Source organism: Nyctibius grandis, chromosome 12, assembly GCF_013368605.1.
Source record: "Nyctibius grandis isolate bNycGra1 chromosome 12, bNycGra1.pri, whole genome shotgun sequence".
Taxonomy (NCBI): domain Eukaryota; kingdom Metazoa; phylum Chordata; class Aves; order Nyctibiiformes; family Nyctibiidae; genus Nyctibius; species Nyctibius grandis.
Genome location: NC_090669.1, coordinates 21,049,845 through 21,066,225, shown reverse-complemented (window position 1 = coordinate 21,066,225; position 16,381 = coordinate 21,049,845). Strand labels below are relative to the sequence as shown.

The 16,381-nt window shown below is 48.3% G+C and overlaps 1 protein-coding gene across 1 annotated transcript in view; it reads left to right on the top strand.

Annotated features, from left to right (window-relative positions):
- Positions 1-10,226, top strand: part of KLHDC4 (kelch domain containing 4) — a 28,437-nt gene extending 18,211 nt beyond the window's left edge. Inside the window, exons 8-12 of the mRNA XM_068411561.1 lie at positions 4,415-4,496; positions 6,472-6,680; positions 8,038-8,446; positions 9,196-9,312; positions 9,625-10,226. Coding sequence (XP_068267662.1) covers positions 4,415-4,496; positions 6,472-6,680; positions 8,038-8,446; positions 9,196-9,312; positions 9,625-9,800 — 993 coding nt within the window. The 3' untranslated portion in view covers positions 9,801-10,226. The remainder of the gene's footprint in view (positions 1-4,414; positions 4,497-6,471; positions 6,681-8,037; positions 8,447-9,195; positions 9,313-9,624) is intronic.
- The last annotated feature ends 6,155 nt before the right edge of the window (positions 10,227-16,381 follow it).

Genomic DNA, 16,381 nt, shown 5'->3' with positions numbered 1-16,381 from the left:
TTACCCAGCTCAGGCTCTATAAAGCTCTATAAAACCTGAGCAACACTGTCAGCTTGCAGCCAGGGATGTTCCCCCGATGGAGTGGTCGATCTGCCCATCCTCAGCCTGGTCAGCAGGCGTCGAGAGCTGGGAAGGCAGAAGCAGGTTTGGTCCCTGCTTTGATTTGCTGGACTTGCAGAACTGAGCGTGGAGGGTTGTTTTTTCAGTAGTGTCTGTCAGTCCAGGCCGTGTTGCTGAATTCCCTTCTTGTGACCTGCATAAGAAAGTCTCTTTCATGGCTGGGGAAACAGAGGCAGAAAAGATCAAGTGACTTGTCTAAGGCACTCCAGTACTTGCATACAGAGCCAGAACGAGAGCCTTGGGACCCAGACATGCCTTTCCCTGTGCCAGCCACTAGATTTTGCTGACCAAGCTGTGAACAACCAGGATGCAAATGGTGATAAAGGAGCTTTACAACTAGTGCAACTAACTTGAGATGTTGGTGCACAAATTGACAAGAGCATGCCTGATGTTTTAAAATGCATGATTCTCAGCACAATGGTGTCCCGGTGTTCATCTGTTTCATCTTCAGCCTAAAAATGATGAAGGCAACTTCTACAATCCCTTACAGAAGGGGATGTTGAGGATGTTGTCAGCTCTGCCTGTACAGCTCTGCACGTACCTCAGAATCCTGCAAGGAGCTCAGACTTGCTCTCCTGCTGATTTTAAAGATGTCCTCGCCTGTTTCTCATGCTGGGGATGGGACTTGCTGCAGCAAGCTGCATTTTTGGCTGTATAAAGCAATGAGACCTCTCTATTGCTAGGCAACGTGAGCGCACTGTGCCTGACTGGCACGGCGAGTGCAGCCGGGAGGTGTTGGAGGCTAACGCTGCTCTACCTTGCAGGTGCAAGCAGCCTACAAGCCACGGGAGGGCTGGCGTTACACGTGTGCAAGGCTTTTGGATGCCAAAGATGACTAGCATGTGGGGTTTTTTATTGGTGGTGGTTTTTTTTAGCGGCAAGCTTTGCAAAGCTGAATTGGATTCTGCTGGGAGATTGCTTGTGGCAGGGCTGAAGTGTTTGCCTGGATTGCAAAGTCTAGTGGGACTGGTTCCCTCTGCAGTTTAGCCTGCTAAGGGCTTCTGCTAATTGGATGTACTTTGCCACTGTTGATCTCTTTTATCAGACATATTTAGCATGTTATACACGGGGAATCCAGATTCCCCTTCTTCTCAAGAACAGCTCCCCATGCCTCAGTTTCCTTGCTCTTTGAAGGGGGATAAACAGGCCTCTTGCTGTCAGTGGAGCTAGGGGTTTTTTTAGCTAATGCCTGTAAAAGTCTTGTAACTTGCTAATGTGCAAACAATAGGCTCTGGATATCCAAGCCAGTCTTGTGCTTGGAAGCAAACACCTGGAACTTCAAGGCAAGAAGGACAGCGGGGGGAAGAGGAGCCTCTTGTGACTGACGGAGCGATTTGCTCAGGGCAAGCGGGTACCTGGGGTGCGAGGCGATTGATCTCTCCAGTAGCGGTGTGCTGCTTGCTGGTGAAGTGTCTGCTGTTGAGCCAGTGTGAGTTGGGGAAAACGGGCATCTCTCTGACAACAAATAACTAACTCCCACTCCACCTCATTGGGGTTTTCTCAGCCCAAGAAGCTTTGTCATGTTGCGTACGCAGTGTGTTTACTACAGGGAGCCGTGTGGTTTTCAGGAGAAATATAATGCAGTTATTCTACGCAGCTTGTACGGTAGTGAAGCCAACTGCTCTCTCAGTGTTTGTTATTTCCTCTCCTTTCATGCAGACACTGCACATCTTACTGTGCTCCTGTGCTCTTCAGCTTGTGTGTCCCCTGAATGTGTGCTCCATCTGGAATTTAAGGACAGACTGCAGCCTGCCTGGGACTGGGGAGGAAATAACCACCATTTCCATTATTGTTAGCAGACAGACACTTGGCAGTCACTGGGGTGCACTCCAGTGCTATAAGGTGTGAAGTCTCCTGCCTGTGTCTCTCCCTCCCTCTCCTCTGCCCATCCATCCCTGACAGCTGTTTGCTCAGGTGAGGATCGGAAAGGTGTTTCATTAAGGTGAGGGACAGACTAAAAAGGCTGCTGTATCTCAGCTGTCTGCAGCCTGTAGCTCATTGGTGACTCCTGCTGCTCTAGACCTGTGTGACAGAGACAGCGAAGTGTGACATACCCAGAGCATGGCACTTGGTCGGCACAGTGACTCACAGCCCTTTGAACTTCAGAGCTACTGCTGTAGATGCCACCATACCTGCACCGCCAGGCTATGAATTGGTGTACTTGATACTTACAACACCGTTCCGAGAAGGTGTTTCTTTCCCTTCCTGCCCTGGCAGCTCTCTCTCAAGGGTGTGCTCAAAGTGGGCAGCTCCCAGTCCCTCCCACCATGTCTCCAACACGAGAGCTCCTCTAGCTGTGCCTCGGCACCACTCACCAATGCAAAAATGCGTCTTGCTTGTTTGCCATGTGCTGGAGAACTGGCAGTGGCTGAAGGAGTCATCACTGTATAACCTCTTATTCAGAAAACAGGACTGTCACTGGTGCTTGTTCCTACAGGCTTCCTGTCCCTTGTGTGCCTGGCGTTCCATTGCTTGAGGGCAGTAGGTGGAATAGTGCAGTTGTTGACTTCATTGAAGCGGTTGCACAGAAGAGCATCTCTCCAGTGTAGACATGTCTTGAAGAGTGTGTGTGTTTCGGTGTGCTAACAGGCATGCTTAGGTGCACGTGGAGAGCAAGAAGACACGGGGGCCACAGCCCTAAACTAACAAATTTCCCCAGACAGCCTTGCAGGCACACCCTGGTCCTTAAGTTAACTGAAGCTTCCCTTTTGTTGCACTGTGAGCAGAGTTCTGTTTCCTCCAGCACTTTGTTACCAGCCTTCCCCGGGGCTTTTCAGCATCATCCAAGTTACAGCGTTGTTGTGTAATGTCTCAGACACACTTTGTTTCCCTTTCCTCTCTTCTGCCTTTCTAAGAATTGAATACTGTTCCTATGAATTGGATACTGGGGCATGTAATAACAACACAGCGTACTGTGCAGTAACAAAACCTGTCAAGTGCAAGGCAAAGGGTTGGGTACAGGTAGGCAGCACGAACAGGATAGCACTGTGGTGGTGTGTTCTCAGGTGGACCCCGGCCCTGCTCCTTCCTCAGGACTGGATCCGACCCTCCTAGCTTCTGCTGGGCTCCACTGTCTGCATCCTGGCAGCAGTTACACAGCATAGCGATGCCATTGCCCCCAGGAGGAAGGGAATTACAAGGAAGTAGGAGCTCTGCATGAAGGGATGGGTGGATAATGACATTATTAGAAAACCTCCTACAGTGGTGTTGCATAGTGCTGCTTTCAAATGCTGCATGTTGCTGTGAGCACTGGAGGACAGGGGCTTACGGTGAAAGGAGCAAGGGAAAATCACATTTAAAATGGTGCATTTAATTGCCTCAACTGAGTCTTGATCCTGCTCTTGCTGGTGTCTTGCTGTTGCCTTTAGTAGGGGTGGAAATGGGGCTTCTGTTCTGTTTAGGAGAAAAAACTGTTGCTTACGGCTCTGTGGGGCCCTGAATGCTAAAAATGGCAGCTGCAGTCAGGCTGTGGTGCAGAGAGCGAGCTGTCACCTCTGCTTCTCTTGTAGTGGGATGGAGATGAGGGGGTGGCAGGGACTGAAAGTCTGCATGGTAGTCACAGATCTGTACTTAAACTTGGGCCTTGCAAATGGTACAGCACAGACGCTCTGAGCTTCTGCTCAGTATTCGAGGGCAGAATCTCAGAGGGCCTTGCAAGCCCTGCGGAAAGTTGTTGTGTGCCACTTCGGTGGGGTGGGTATCTGCTCTCTCCTAGTGCTAGAGGAGCAGAGGCACAGATGTTAAATGAGTCCCTTGAGAGCACCTGATACTCCCTGTGGCAGAGTAAAAGGCAGGACCTTGTGTCTCCCGTTTCCTTGGTCCTGCCCATCCTTCCTTCCTTCTGCAAAACAATTGGTTTTAATCCCTTGTGACAATTTATTTCCCTTTTCTGGATGCCAAAATTCCCACCCTTAAACTGCATGCAGTAGTCTTCATCCAGCCCCATGAGCCCCAGGACCTGTGTTGCAGCCTGGTTGTCACAGGCAGGAGTTGCTTGTGGCTCATCACAGCTTCCTGGTTTGAACGCTGTGGTTGTGAGCTGCCTGATGCTCCAGAGCCATGCTGTGACTACCTGCGTGGCTTCTCCTTGCCCTAGTCACAGGGTTTGCATTTTCAGCAGGGGAATGTACGAATTCAGGGTGTGATTAGGCTTATCTGTGGGGTGGTGAGTTCAGAATAGCACATGCTGCCATTCTGGCGTGGGTTGCTTTCTAGGCCTTGCAGAGTTGGACCTCCGGTGTTTTGGGCCACTGAAGCTGTTGCACTGAGCATTCCTGTCTGTTCTTCTTTGCAGAGAGTTAAGAAAGATGTTGACAAAGGCACCCTGCATACAGATATGTTCCTGTTGAAGACCGAAGGTGCAGGCAAGGAGGAAGGTAAGCTACTGCTGCAGCTAGGAGGGCTGTGCTGGAAGTGATGCTGCAGGACTGTGAATACAAATCCTCTCTCTTCCTTTGAATAACAGACCAAAAAACCCCAAGCCTAGAACAAAATGTCCCTTGAAAAGCACTGTGCCCCAGTGTTTGCTTTGGGGCTAAACACAGCAGGTGAGTTGATTTAAATATTTCTTCTTCTCAGGAGTAGCTAAGTGCTTTTGTGTACTGTGACTAGCTTAAGAGAGGGGCTAGGGTGATGGAAACAGCAGTTGCAGGGGGATATTGGAGGAATTATGACCTCCTTTTTTGTTTATGTGTGCTGGAGAAGGAAGATGGGCCATCACACATGCAGGCAGAATTCCTCACTGCTGCTCTCTGCCAAAAATGCTTGTTGCTGCAGCAGACTCTACGCTGCACAGCGGTTCTGTCCCCTTCCCACACTCTATTTTATAGCCTGAAAAGATGAGGCTGTGTCTGCTTTGCTGAGCAAAGCTTGCTGGTTAGCCGAAGGCTGTGAGGAGTCATGGTTCTCAGCTCCAAATGACTTGGTTTCAGAGCTAAAGTAAGTGGTAGCTCTGACACAGTGAAACACTGGGGGATTGGAGGTGGTTGAGAAACTTCTGTGAGGAACTGACAGAGCTCTGGAGGAAGGTTAGGGTGTACTTTGTTGTTGGAGGATAACTTCTAGCTCACAGCTTCATCTATGTTGACACCTCCCAGTTGGTCCTGGAATAGTCTGAGATGGAGTGGAGGGTCACCAGGCTCCTTGCATAACTGTCTGAGAAGCTGTGGCCTGCACAGGCAGCTTCAGAAAAAAGTACAAGAAAAGATATTTTAGGGATTTTTTTGGTTTGTGTGTGGGAGGGAATTAAAACAACATTTTGAAATTCCTGTTCTCTGGGACATTTTGATCACTGCTTTTCTGTTTCACAACAGAAAATCTTTGGGATTTCAGAATTCTCCACTCTGGAAATTCCTGTTTTGACAAACTCTGGCAGTGGTGGCTCAGAGAGAATATTGGGGGGTGATCTCATGAGATTACCTGGTACAGGGATATTATCAAGAGTGGGTTTTGGTTGGTTGGTTGTTTTATCTGTGAATGTCCCCAGAAATAGGAATTCCACCACTTTCCTTAGGAGAGAGTGTATCTTGTCCTTGGCTCAGAGAATGGGACAATCTTCTTTGAGCTGAATTTCTAAAATGTTAAAATTGGGACTGATTTCTTTAAACCTGACCATCTTAAAGTGGGGTTTGGGGAGAAGAGTTGGTCACATATATTGTCTGGATTCCAGACCCTGCTTGCATTATGTCCTGTTTATAGTTTATCTTGTTGAAATTGTGGTTCCTTCATATGCATCTCCCAGCCTGCGTTTTAGGGATTTGCTCCAAATCCAGAGTAGAAAGGATTGGAGCAAAAGTGGAGGGTTTGGAGCACAAGCCTTCTCCTGCTGCTGAGCCCTTTTTTAAAGTGTGGTTGGGCCTTACAATGAATTGTACTTATTCTTGGGGTTCAGGCAGTGGTGCAAGTTGACCGATAAGGTACTGTAGTAGAAGGGACCTGTGGAGAGAACTGGTGTAGGGTGGGCTCCATGGGACAACTGAGGTACCTTTCCTCGGTGCTCGAAGGCTATAATCAATCCTGGTTTGAGCTCCACCCTCCTGTAAAGGTGTATACACCTTTCAAGAGGCTCTTTGCCCCAGAAAGCACACCCTGAGGATAGCTCTCTGGATTTGCCTTTATTGAAGACACAACGGCTTTCTAAGTGTAGAAGGGATGTGCAGATAGCTGCGTGATTGAAGTGGAAATGCAAGTGGTTCTGATTAATGCTGTTGTTGAAGGCACACTGTGCAGTGCTGAGAATGTCCAAAATGGGTCACTGAGTTACTTGCTGGAGTACTGATGGGCCTTGGAAGATACGAAAATGAGCAGGATTCTCCTTTGCTGATGTTCCTATTTGCTTTTATCCATTACCAGATAAGTGGGCATGGAGTCGGCTCAACCCATCTGGAGTGAAACCCACTCCCAGGTCTGGCTTCTCCGTTGCAATTGGTCCCAATAACCGCTCCCTTCTGTTTGGAGGCGTGCATGACGAAGAGGAGGAAGAGAGCATTGAAGGGGACTTCTTCAACGATATTTATTTCTATGACATTGGGAAAAACCGCTGGTTTCCTGGACAGCTAAAGGTTTTGTTTTAAAAATAACACAAATTCTTTCAGTTCATTCTCCTTGATCATCTGATGCATGTCCTTCAGGCCTTTTTTTGCCTCATACAGCTTTGTTGCAGTGTGGAGCAAGCCTCTATTTCTAATAACTCAGAAGCCTCTATTTCTAATAACTCGGGGTGCTCCAGAAGCTGAGCCACCAGGTGTGGCTGCTGCTTTGGTCTGTGACCCACTGATTGTGAAGAGGGCTGTAGAAATGTAGCGGAGATGTGCGACTCTAGCAGGTTTTTGCTGCCAGACCAACTGAATTCTCTAACTTTGTGCTACCCCTCTCCTTCCCTGCCACGTAGCTCCTTGTCCTCTCCACGCCCTGCTTCCACAGTATGATGCAGACTGTCACCCTTCTGGGGAGAGAGGATGCCTGTGAGCCCTGACAGTTGGGCATAAAGTGAGTGTGGGTCAGGAGGCAATCCCCCTCCTCCAGGAGTAGGGATGCGTGTGCCCCTTTGTCATGTAGTGCAAAATGAAACAAAGCAGCATGAAAACATAGTTTACGGTGTGTTTTATGGCTCCAGGTCAGATGTGTAAGTCTGACATGAGATAGTTCAGTAAAAGCTACTGTGAGAAGATCTTGTGTTGTGTTGGGATCAAAACACTTCCCTCTTTTCCCCAGTGTTGATGAGCTACTAGAAGAGATAAAATATTAACCTTGGCTCATAAAAACTTCAGAAATGTGGCCCTCAGCTCAGATCTTTGATTTTGGTTGAACCACTCTCAAGGGGAAAGTGAGGTGCAGATGACCTGGTTGAATTTCCTTCTTTCTACCCCCACTGTTTCTGACTTTGTTCTCAAAAAGAAGTCAATCACGTAATAACAGGCAAACATGCACTCAGATGTTTGCCTCTGCCTTTCTAGCTGACTGTTTTCCAGCCCTTTCATACAGTGCTTCGGAGACCTGGAGTGCTTCCTGGTAATGCACTGTAATTTAGCACCCAGCAATTGTTTTGATTCACAAGATAGTGGGTTATTTTCTCGTGCTCCTGTCGCAGACCTGTGTGTGTGTCTGCATGCACCTGCAAGAGAGAGCAAAAGAACTGTTCTGTGTCTCTTCAGCACACACTGCCATTAATAGATGAAGCAACTCTACACCGTGGGTTCTCCAGGAGTTTCATTGCTCCTTGTTTTATGGCTGGTAGAAGTTCACGCTGAGTGGAGGGTTGCACCTATCACTTGAGACTTAGAATTGTAGTGAAAAATAATTTAATTCTCCCCCCTCCCTCCCAGCAGCATCCATAGTATTTGTATTAACTGCTGTACGTGCTATTAGGTGCACACAATTCACACCCAGTCTCCTCCTGTTCCGTGTTCCTGTTAATAGGGACCAAAATCAGAGAAGAGGAAGAGAAGACGTGGCAGACAAGCTGAGGCAGAGGGTGCTGGAGATGAGGAGATGGAGAAGCAACCTCCGCAAGGCCCTGTGGAGATAGTCAAAGAGGTGGTGGCAGAAGATGGGACTGTCATGACAATCAAGCAGGTGATCTCTGGACCTGCAGAAGAGAAGGAGAGGTCTGAATCGGAGGAGGAGGAGGAGGAGGAAGATGGAGCCTTGGGCCAGCAAGTGGAGCCATGCCCACGTTCGAATGCCATGTTGGCAGTGAAGCATGGCATTCTTTATGTGTATGGGGGAATGTTTGAGGTGGGCGATCGCCAGTTCACCCTCAGTGACCTCTACAGCATCGACCTGCACAAGATGGAAGAATGGAAGGTGCTAGTGGAGATGGATCCAAGTAAGCTCTGATGGTGGGATCTCTCTCTGCCTTTAGTGTAGCAACACTACACTAGGGGAAAAAAAAAACAAACTATGGAGCTTCCTCAAGGGGTGGTGATGAGCCTTTGAGTAGTGTTTTTTTTCCTGGACAGGAAGAAGCTTGGGAGTATGTGCTATGTAGTGTCTTATGGTCACCGTCACTGCAGACCTGTCTGGTCCAGAGCTTTGTGATCACTGTAGAGTGAGCTCTGCTCTGTCTGCTTTGAAAACCAAGACATGTAAACAGTATCTTTGTTCAGTGGTGGCAAGTTCTGGCCTGGGAACTCCTGCTGTGCCATGCTTGTCCGCTCGGCAGAGGACAGGGATGTATGCTCTTGCCTGTCCTCACCTTCTCAGGGCAGTGAGGGTCTTGGGTACTGCAAAGCATGTGGGCATTAGCTAGGGTTCTCTCTTTGTACCTTAAGGAAGGAGTCTTGCTGTGAAATGCTAGGGAGGAGAGTTGACTCTTGCCAGCATCACCACTAACCAGCTTTTCTTCCACAGCTATTCTGTGCTGATCACTTCTTCCTGACTATTTCATCTCTGCCCAGTGCTCCCCATCAGAGCCAGGCCCTGTACAGTGGGTGGATCTGTGAGGGCAATGAAAACAGCAGGGCTTTCAAGGAGCACATATGTCTGACCTTGCACTGGCATCCTCCCTGACAGTTCTGGGTGCAGGAGTGCGAAACAGCTTGTTATTTATTTCTTCTATTTTCTTTCTCATCAAAGAAGCACAAGAATGGCTGGAGGAGTCGGAATCGGATGAAGAGGAGGATGATACGGAAGGTGCAGAGGGAGGGGAAGAGGAAGAGGAGAGCTCTGAAGAGGAGAGTGAAGATGAGGGAGGTAATGATTAAGATGAATGTTGTCTTCATACTAATATAAAGTGGGTTTTAGTACGATACCTGCTGGTTCTGCTGCCAGCCTGGAAGGCCTCACTGGCATCCAGGTGAGTTTTCCACCAAATGCAAAGTTTTCATAGTACGCTGCTTTTGGGGTAGAGGAAAAATTCCATTGGTTACTGATAGGTTTTTAGGCTGTTACATTTCAACACTTTAGCTGAAGAGTAGTCTTGGCCAGGCTGACACATGGAAGAGCAGATTGCCTTCATGAGCTGTTTGTGACCTCTCTTTCTGTCTTCCTCCCATTGTGTCCTAGGAGAGGAGCAACACCCATCTGTTCAGCCTGCTGAGAAGCATGTGGACTATCTGTCCAGGACGGAGCAGTATTGGATTAAACTAGCCCGCAGCAACATGGGCGTGGATGCCAAGGAGAAGAAGGTGGTAAAAGTGGCACATGCCATGGCAAAGACTTTCTATGAAGATTCAGTCTAGGTGTTGTTGAGGCTGTGCCGTGAGTGAAGAACCATGCTGGGAGCAGTGGTTAGCCCCACTGAACTCAGCCTGGTGTGCCAGGCAGTCAGAACATCCAGAAGGCATCCTGGCACTCCAGCCTTTGCCTACCGTGTGAGTGCCTCTGGGCTGACCAGTCTCAATACGCTGACTTGATGAATGTTCTGGATATGCTGTTGTTCCCCTGGAGGTTGTAGGGGGGGGTCTTGAGGAGCAGGATTGCTGTCCAAGCACTTGTTCTGCTGAGCCTGGTGTATACAATACTGTCATATTTTTGTTCAAAAGTTGTTTTGAGTCTCTCAAGACAAACTGCACATCACAATGGTTCACTGGTCCCAAATTCCATACCCTGACTGGGGCCAGGACATGTCTCCAAGAGTTTCTACAATAAACTTACTTGGTTACATCGTCTTGGTTTTCTCAATTAATCCCATTCTAGCTTTTATACTTCTTTTTCTTACACTGTGGAAAAGATTGATGTTCCTGCTGTGAAATATGGAGGTAGTGGTCATGAGATGCACCAGCAGCCCTGAGCTGTGGCTGCGCTACCTGGAGAAACCTGGGAATCCTTTCATAGCTTGTCTGTATGAGAGCCCCTGTAACCCCTGATGCATGTAACAGTAGAAATACCTTCCTTTTTAGCAGTAGCTGTAGCAGGTTTTGCCTTTGCTTGTGGAATCTCCCAGTTCAATTTCTCACATGTTGGCCAAGAAAGCAGTTGTCCTACAAGTGAGCTCTTTATGACCAGTAAAACGTCCTACCTTGAGACCTGATGGTGTGTTGAGGGGAGGGAGGGGTAAAAAAGGCTTTTTTTTTTTTACCCCTGCTTCCTGACTCAGCCCCTCTCCTCCAGGCATTGCTTTCTTTCCAGCAGAGCAGTGCTGTGATCCATAGGGACAACAGATGGGACACAAGTGTGTCTGTTGCAGCAAAGAAGTGATGACACCAGAAGGCACTGGCTCTTCTTGTGCAGAGAAATCCAGGGTGCCATGGGTATTGTTTTGGCAGGGGCATCACCAGGGAGCCAGCTCTCAGGAGAGCAGTAAGGCTAGTTAGAATGTGATAAAGATTAAACAGAGCAGGCTGCCAATGTGATTTAATTGTCAGGATAAAAACATGTTTGATAGGGAGGTACCTTCCACGCACACTAACAGGCGAGAGGTGGAAACAAACCATTTATTTATGACCCAGGAGAGAATCCCTAACAGCATCAGTTGCCCTGTTGTCCTGTCACTGGGGTTGGTTTACAACACCTTGATCTTGTTGACATTTGATCCTTTGTGTGTGTGTGTGTGTGTGTGATGTCCGTGGCTTTCTGTGCAGAACTTTGGGGAATCTGCCACTGAGTTGCATTTGCAGATTTTGTTTTAATTATTATTTTTATTTATTTTTGCTTGAAAAATAGTGGTTTTAAAATTCCTGCAGCTGTGCCCAGGCCTCCATTCCAAAGGCCCAAGCAGACAGGGGAAAACACACTTTTTGCCAGATATACTGTATAATTTTTTGCCTTTTCAAATGCAGATATACACCCTGAAGAACTTTTTCCCTGAGCTGAAGTCAAGTTACAGCAGTGCCAAGGATGACGGATAGTTTTGTACAGTGCTGCTGCAGGAAAAGGTTCTCCCTTCCCCTTCTCAAGTAGAGAGAGTGTTGGATGAGGGAACTAGATGCATGAGATGAGCTGGAGTGCGTGCAACGATAATCTGAGGTTTTTCCTGTCACCTTTTCCTCCAGGGCTCTGGAACGTAGTCCTAGTTGTGCTCTGTGCCAGGCTAAGTACAACTGATTTCAGGCTGAGTACAGCCTGAAAATTGAGGCTTAGTTGTGAGCTCTGACAAAACAAGGCTGTAGCACTGTAACTGGAACAGCCTGCGTGGGGACTGAAACCCACACGGCGTCCGTTCTCACTGGAGTGTTTGCAGCCGTTGGGCTTGAGACAGAAATTAATTCTGGTGCATCTGCAGCCCCTGCTCAGCAGAATGAACAAGACAAATGCAGCAGTGCTGCAGCCAGCGACAGCTGGAACATCTGGACACCCCGACCCGTCTCTTGCTGGTGTAACTGTGGAAACCTTGGAAGCTGTCACGTGTTGGTTGAGCAAAAGGTAAAACTTCTCACCCAAGCAGGGATGACTGATTGTCACTACTACATTAAGTGCCTACAGAGGAGGTTGGAATGTGACGGGCTCTCCCATGGTCTTAAGAAATGCAAACTGTGATACTGTGACATCAAACTGGAGTGGTACCTTGCTCCTCTGAGCATTGGCTGAAAGTCACAGAATGGTTAAGGGTTGGAAGGGACCTCTGGAGATCATCCAGTCCAACCCCCTGCCCAAGCAGGGTCACCCAGAGCACGTTGCACAGGGTTACGTCCAGGCAGGTTTTGAATATCTCCAGAGAAGGAGACTCCCCCGCTCCCTGGGCAGCCTGTGCCAGGGCTCTGGCATCCTCACAGCAAAGAAGTTCCTCCTCATATTCAGATGGAACTTCCCATGTCTCAATTCGCGCCCATTGCCCCTTGTCCTGTCACTGGGCACCACTGAGAAGAGTCTGGCCCCATCCCCTTGACACCCACCCCTAAGGTATTTGTAAGTGTTGGTAAGATCCCCCCTCAGTCTTCTCCAAGCTGAACAGCCCCAGCTCCCTCAGCCTCTCCTCGTAAGAGAGGTGCTCCAGTCCTTTGATCATCTTTGTAGCCCTTTGCTGGACTCTCTCCAGTAATTCCTTGTCTTTCTTGAACTGGGGAGCCCAGAACTGCACACAGTTACTCCAGGTGTGGCCTCACCAGGGCCATGTAGAGGGGCAGGAGAACCTCCCTTGACCTGTTGGCCACACTCTTCCTCATGCACCCCAGGACACCATTGGCCTTCCTGGCCCCAAGGGCACATTGCTGGCTCATGGGGAACTTGTTGTCCACCAGAACACCCAGGTCCTTCTCTCAGAGCTGCTCACCAGTAGATCAGCCCCCAGCCTGTACCGGTGCATGGGGTTATTCCTCCCAAGGTGCAGGAATCTGAAGCCCGTTCAGGGTTGCTGGGTCAGAGATCTGGTCATTTTTCTTGTATTGGGTCCAAAAGTACCTAAAAGAGGAAGGTCAGCATTTTGCAGGCAGACACACATGGGTGAAGTGGCTTGCCTAAAATGATGCCCGAGAGAACGGCTGGGGCTAGAACTTGGTGGAAGGCTAGGAACGGAGAAACTCCAGCAGTGTCTGCCATGAGGGTAGTTATTCTTGTCTGACATGTACAAAGAACAGCTTGTACTTTTTTCAGTGTACGAATGCCCAGATAAAATTCAATTATTCCTTTGGCATCTGTCAGACCATTGCTTTTGCCCATCTCATTGTAAAGGGATGAACGTATCAACATTTACATAGGAGAAAGAGACTTCAGTATATTATTATATCTGGAAACAATCAAGCTGTTGGGTTTGTCTTCTGCTAAAAGACAAAGCTGAAAGTATTTTTTTTTTTAAACTCCTTGAGGAAAATGTATTCAGTAATCCCTTTTCTTTGGGCCACACACACTGTAATTGCACTGTAAAATTGGATTTTTATATTATGTTTACACGCACATCTAGGAAGGGAAAAAGAGAATAAAGGAGAGTGCCAGCTGAAGGGCATTTGACTTCAGGGGTTGCACAAAAAAGGCCACAGTAGAAGGTTAGTGGTTTCATGTCGAACTCAAGCTTAGCTTGTAACACACGGGCGTGTTTCTCCCCCCATCGGTGTGTGTGTTGTAGTGTGACTGGGGTGTGAAAGCAAACGAACCTTGCTGTGGAGTTTATCAGAGAGCAATCAGGGTACCTGGGCTGACCCAGAGATAAATGCTGTTTGGAGGTGGAAAGACCATTCTAGCATCCCTACTCATGGGATGTTGCTAATAGCAAAGACTTAGTTCAGTCACACTGAGCTGCTGGTCTCCTCGCAGTGCTGCTACCTGCTGTGGTGGCTTCTGGAGCCCATCCCAAGCTCTTCTGCTTGTTTGTCAGGCTTGTGCTCTGCACGCCCTGGGCTGATCTCATCCTTCCTCATTCGTCTTGGAGAGAATCTGGGTTCATTCACTGTCTGCTTTGTATCGGCAAAACTTCTGCTTTCTTGTTCCAGCAACGCCATGGGTGGGTCCAACCAGTACTAAACAGCCCTGACCACGTGTCTGTCAGCAAGACAGAAAGGCTGAAGACAGACACGTTCCTACAAATGCAGGTCTCCAAGGGATGGGGGAGTGGGAATGGGAGCAGATCAAATGCTTTAGCTTCTGCTGGGAAACAGCTGTTGGCTCCACAGCTGCAGCATCCCTCATCACTAACCCGTTAAGTAATTAATGTTGAGTAATGACTTAACATTACGGAGAAGAAGAAGAGAGCTTTGAAACATGCTCCGCGCTGAAGGGGTTGGGGAGCGGTGCTCCTACTGCTTGCAGGAGTAACTCTCACAGCTCTCCCTTCCAACAAGACCAAACACCTGATACCAAAGTGCAGTTGCTGCTGGGATGGAGGAGGTAAGGGGTTGGATATGGGTGTTCTTATTGTGTTAAAAACAAGTGAGTTTGTAAGAGAGCCTGAGCCTTGCTAGTCTATCAGTGCTGCTAATACCCAAACTGGGGATAAAAGGAAACAGGCAGAAGATAAGGATTGTGAGTCTACTGAGTAGCCATGTAGTGGAGCAAATACCACCTGTGCATGAATGTGAGGCTCTCTGAAGTTTATCTTCCATTGACATCTCCAGATGGGGAAATGTGCAACCCACCACAGCATTTCTACACTTCTGGGCAATGCTGAGCAGCTCTCAACATCTAGAAAGTGAAGTTTCCTTCACCGTTATGGAGCATGACCTCTGAGATTCCTGGGATGAAGGGGTACAGCTCATGATGTATCTGAGTTACATATTGAGACCTTTGGGCACTGATTAGTAGCCGTGGGGGTTCATTGCCTGTTGAAACTCCTTGGCTTGGCGTAGTAATTAGGTGATTATGCATACCCTGGAAAGACATCTTGGCAGTAGCGCTGGAGCTAAGTGCCTGTGGGTTAATAATAGTCAAACCAGACCAATAAAAGGGACTCACGAGCTTGAAACGCCTCTGAGGGGAGCAGAGTCCTGGTGGATCTGTTATTCAAAGGTGTGTATCTAGTGCTTGCTGTACTCAGAGTTGTATTCAGCAATGGTTCAAGCCTTGGGCTCAGCACAGAGCTGGGCAGGGAGCCTTGCTGTGAAGGTCAGTGACAGGCACTAACATGACTGATGCAAATAATTTCAGGGCTGTGCGAGGCATTGACCCATTCCCCTATGCCAGGAAAACTTGCCACCATGGCTAGAGCCCGCAAGGCCCATCCTCTGTGCAAACAACTTACCCACGTGCAGCAAAGCTGTGCAGCACGAGCAGGAGATCCAGTCCAGCCTCTGCTCTGTTCTGCTTCAGCACAAATCTCTGGAGCCAACCTCACCCTAGGCCAGTTTTAAAAAATTCCTACTTTTCTATCCTCCCAAAGCCTGCCAGGACATGTAATTAGTCCTTGGGTTTCAATTAAGCCCTTCATCATCGATACGACGTTATTTCAGCTCTTGCTCCTGCCCTTCTGTTGCAGTCTGGATTTTTTTTCCAGCAGTACTGAGGCTTCGTAACGCCGCACAAGGTAAGTAGATGCTGCAACAGCTCAGTGTCTCTGGAAGATCAGGCCCTGGAGAGTCCCAACGCGCCTGGAGAATCTGGGTCTCGGGTACAAGCCAACCAGACACCAGATGGGCTGGTGAGAAGCTGACGTGGCAGGAGCAGGCGGAAGATTTTTGTATTCCTCCCTCCTTGCCTTCCTCAAAGATGTGGTGTCAAAGCAGCCCATGGCTCACACAGGTGGGGTCTGACCAGAGGACCTGGGTGTCCCCGGGGAGGGAAACACGGCTTTTTCCCAGTGCCTTTACTGGGATGGCAGGAGGGGGGCTGGTTCCTTGAGCCCCAGCCCCTCCTGGTGTTTCAGGTGCTGTTTGTTCCCCTGTAGGAACGTAAAAATACCATCGCAGCCTGAAAAAAATGATATAAACCTTCGGCTGTCGGTGTGGACATAAAACAGCAGGTTCGGACAATTAACATAGATTTATGTGCCACGATGACAGACATTTTAATGTGCCTTAGGTAGATCTGCGTGAATCCAGGGCTCATAAGACAAGGAAATACACTGAATTACCTCTCTCTCTGGGCTACTTCTCGAGAATATTTCTGGCCTTGGGCAAATGTGAAAAGCCCAGAACTAAGATAAATTGCTCAGCTCCCCATGATTAATAAAGGAATCATTATTTTTAAGCACGTGGTTTGGGAGCCTATTAATATTAGTCTTGGGCTATCTTTCATGCTGAACAAACCTCAACTCGACGGAGGTTTTATCCCGTGGAACAAAGAGATGAAAAATCCAAGTTGCTTTTGTTTTTGTACATAACTGCTGCTACGTGGGCAAGAGCAGGAATAACTAGTCGGTCACCACTGTGGAAAAGCTAGTCCTGAAATCACTAGTGGTTTTATTTGATTGATAACGAGAGGTGTTTTTGTGCTGTTTTATATATATCTGGGTATTGTA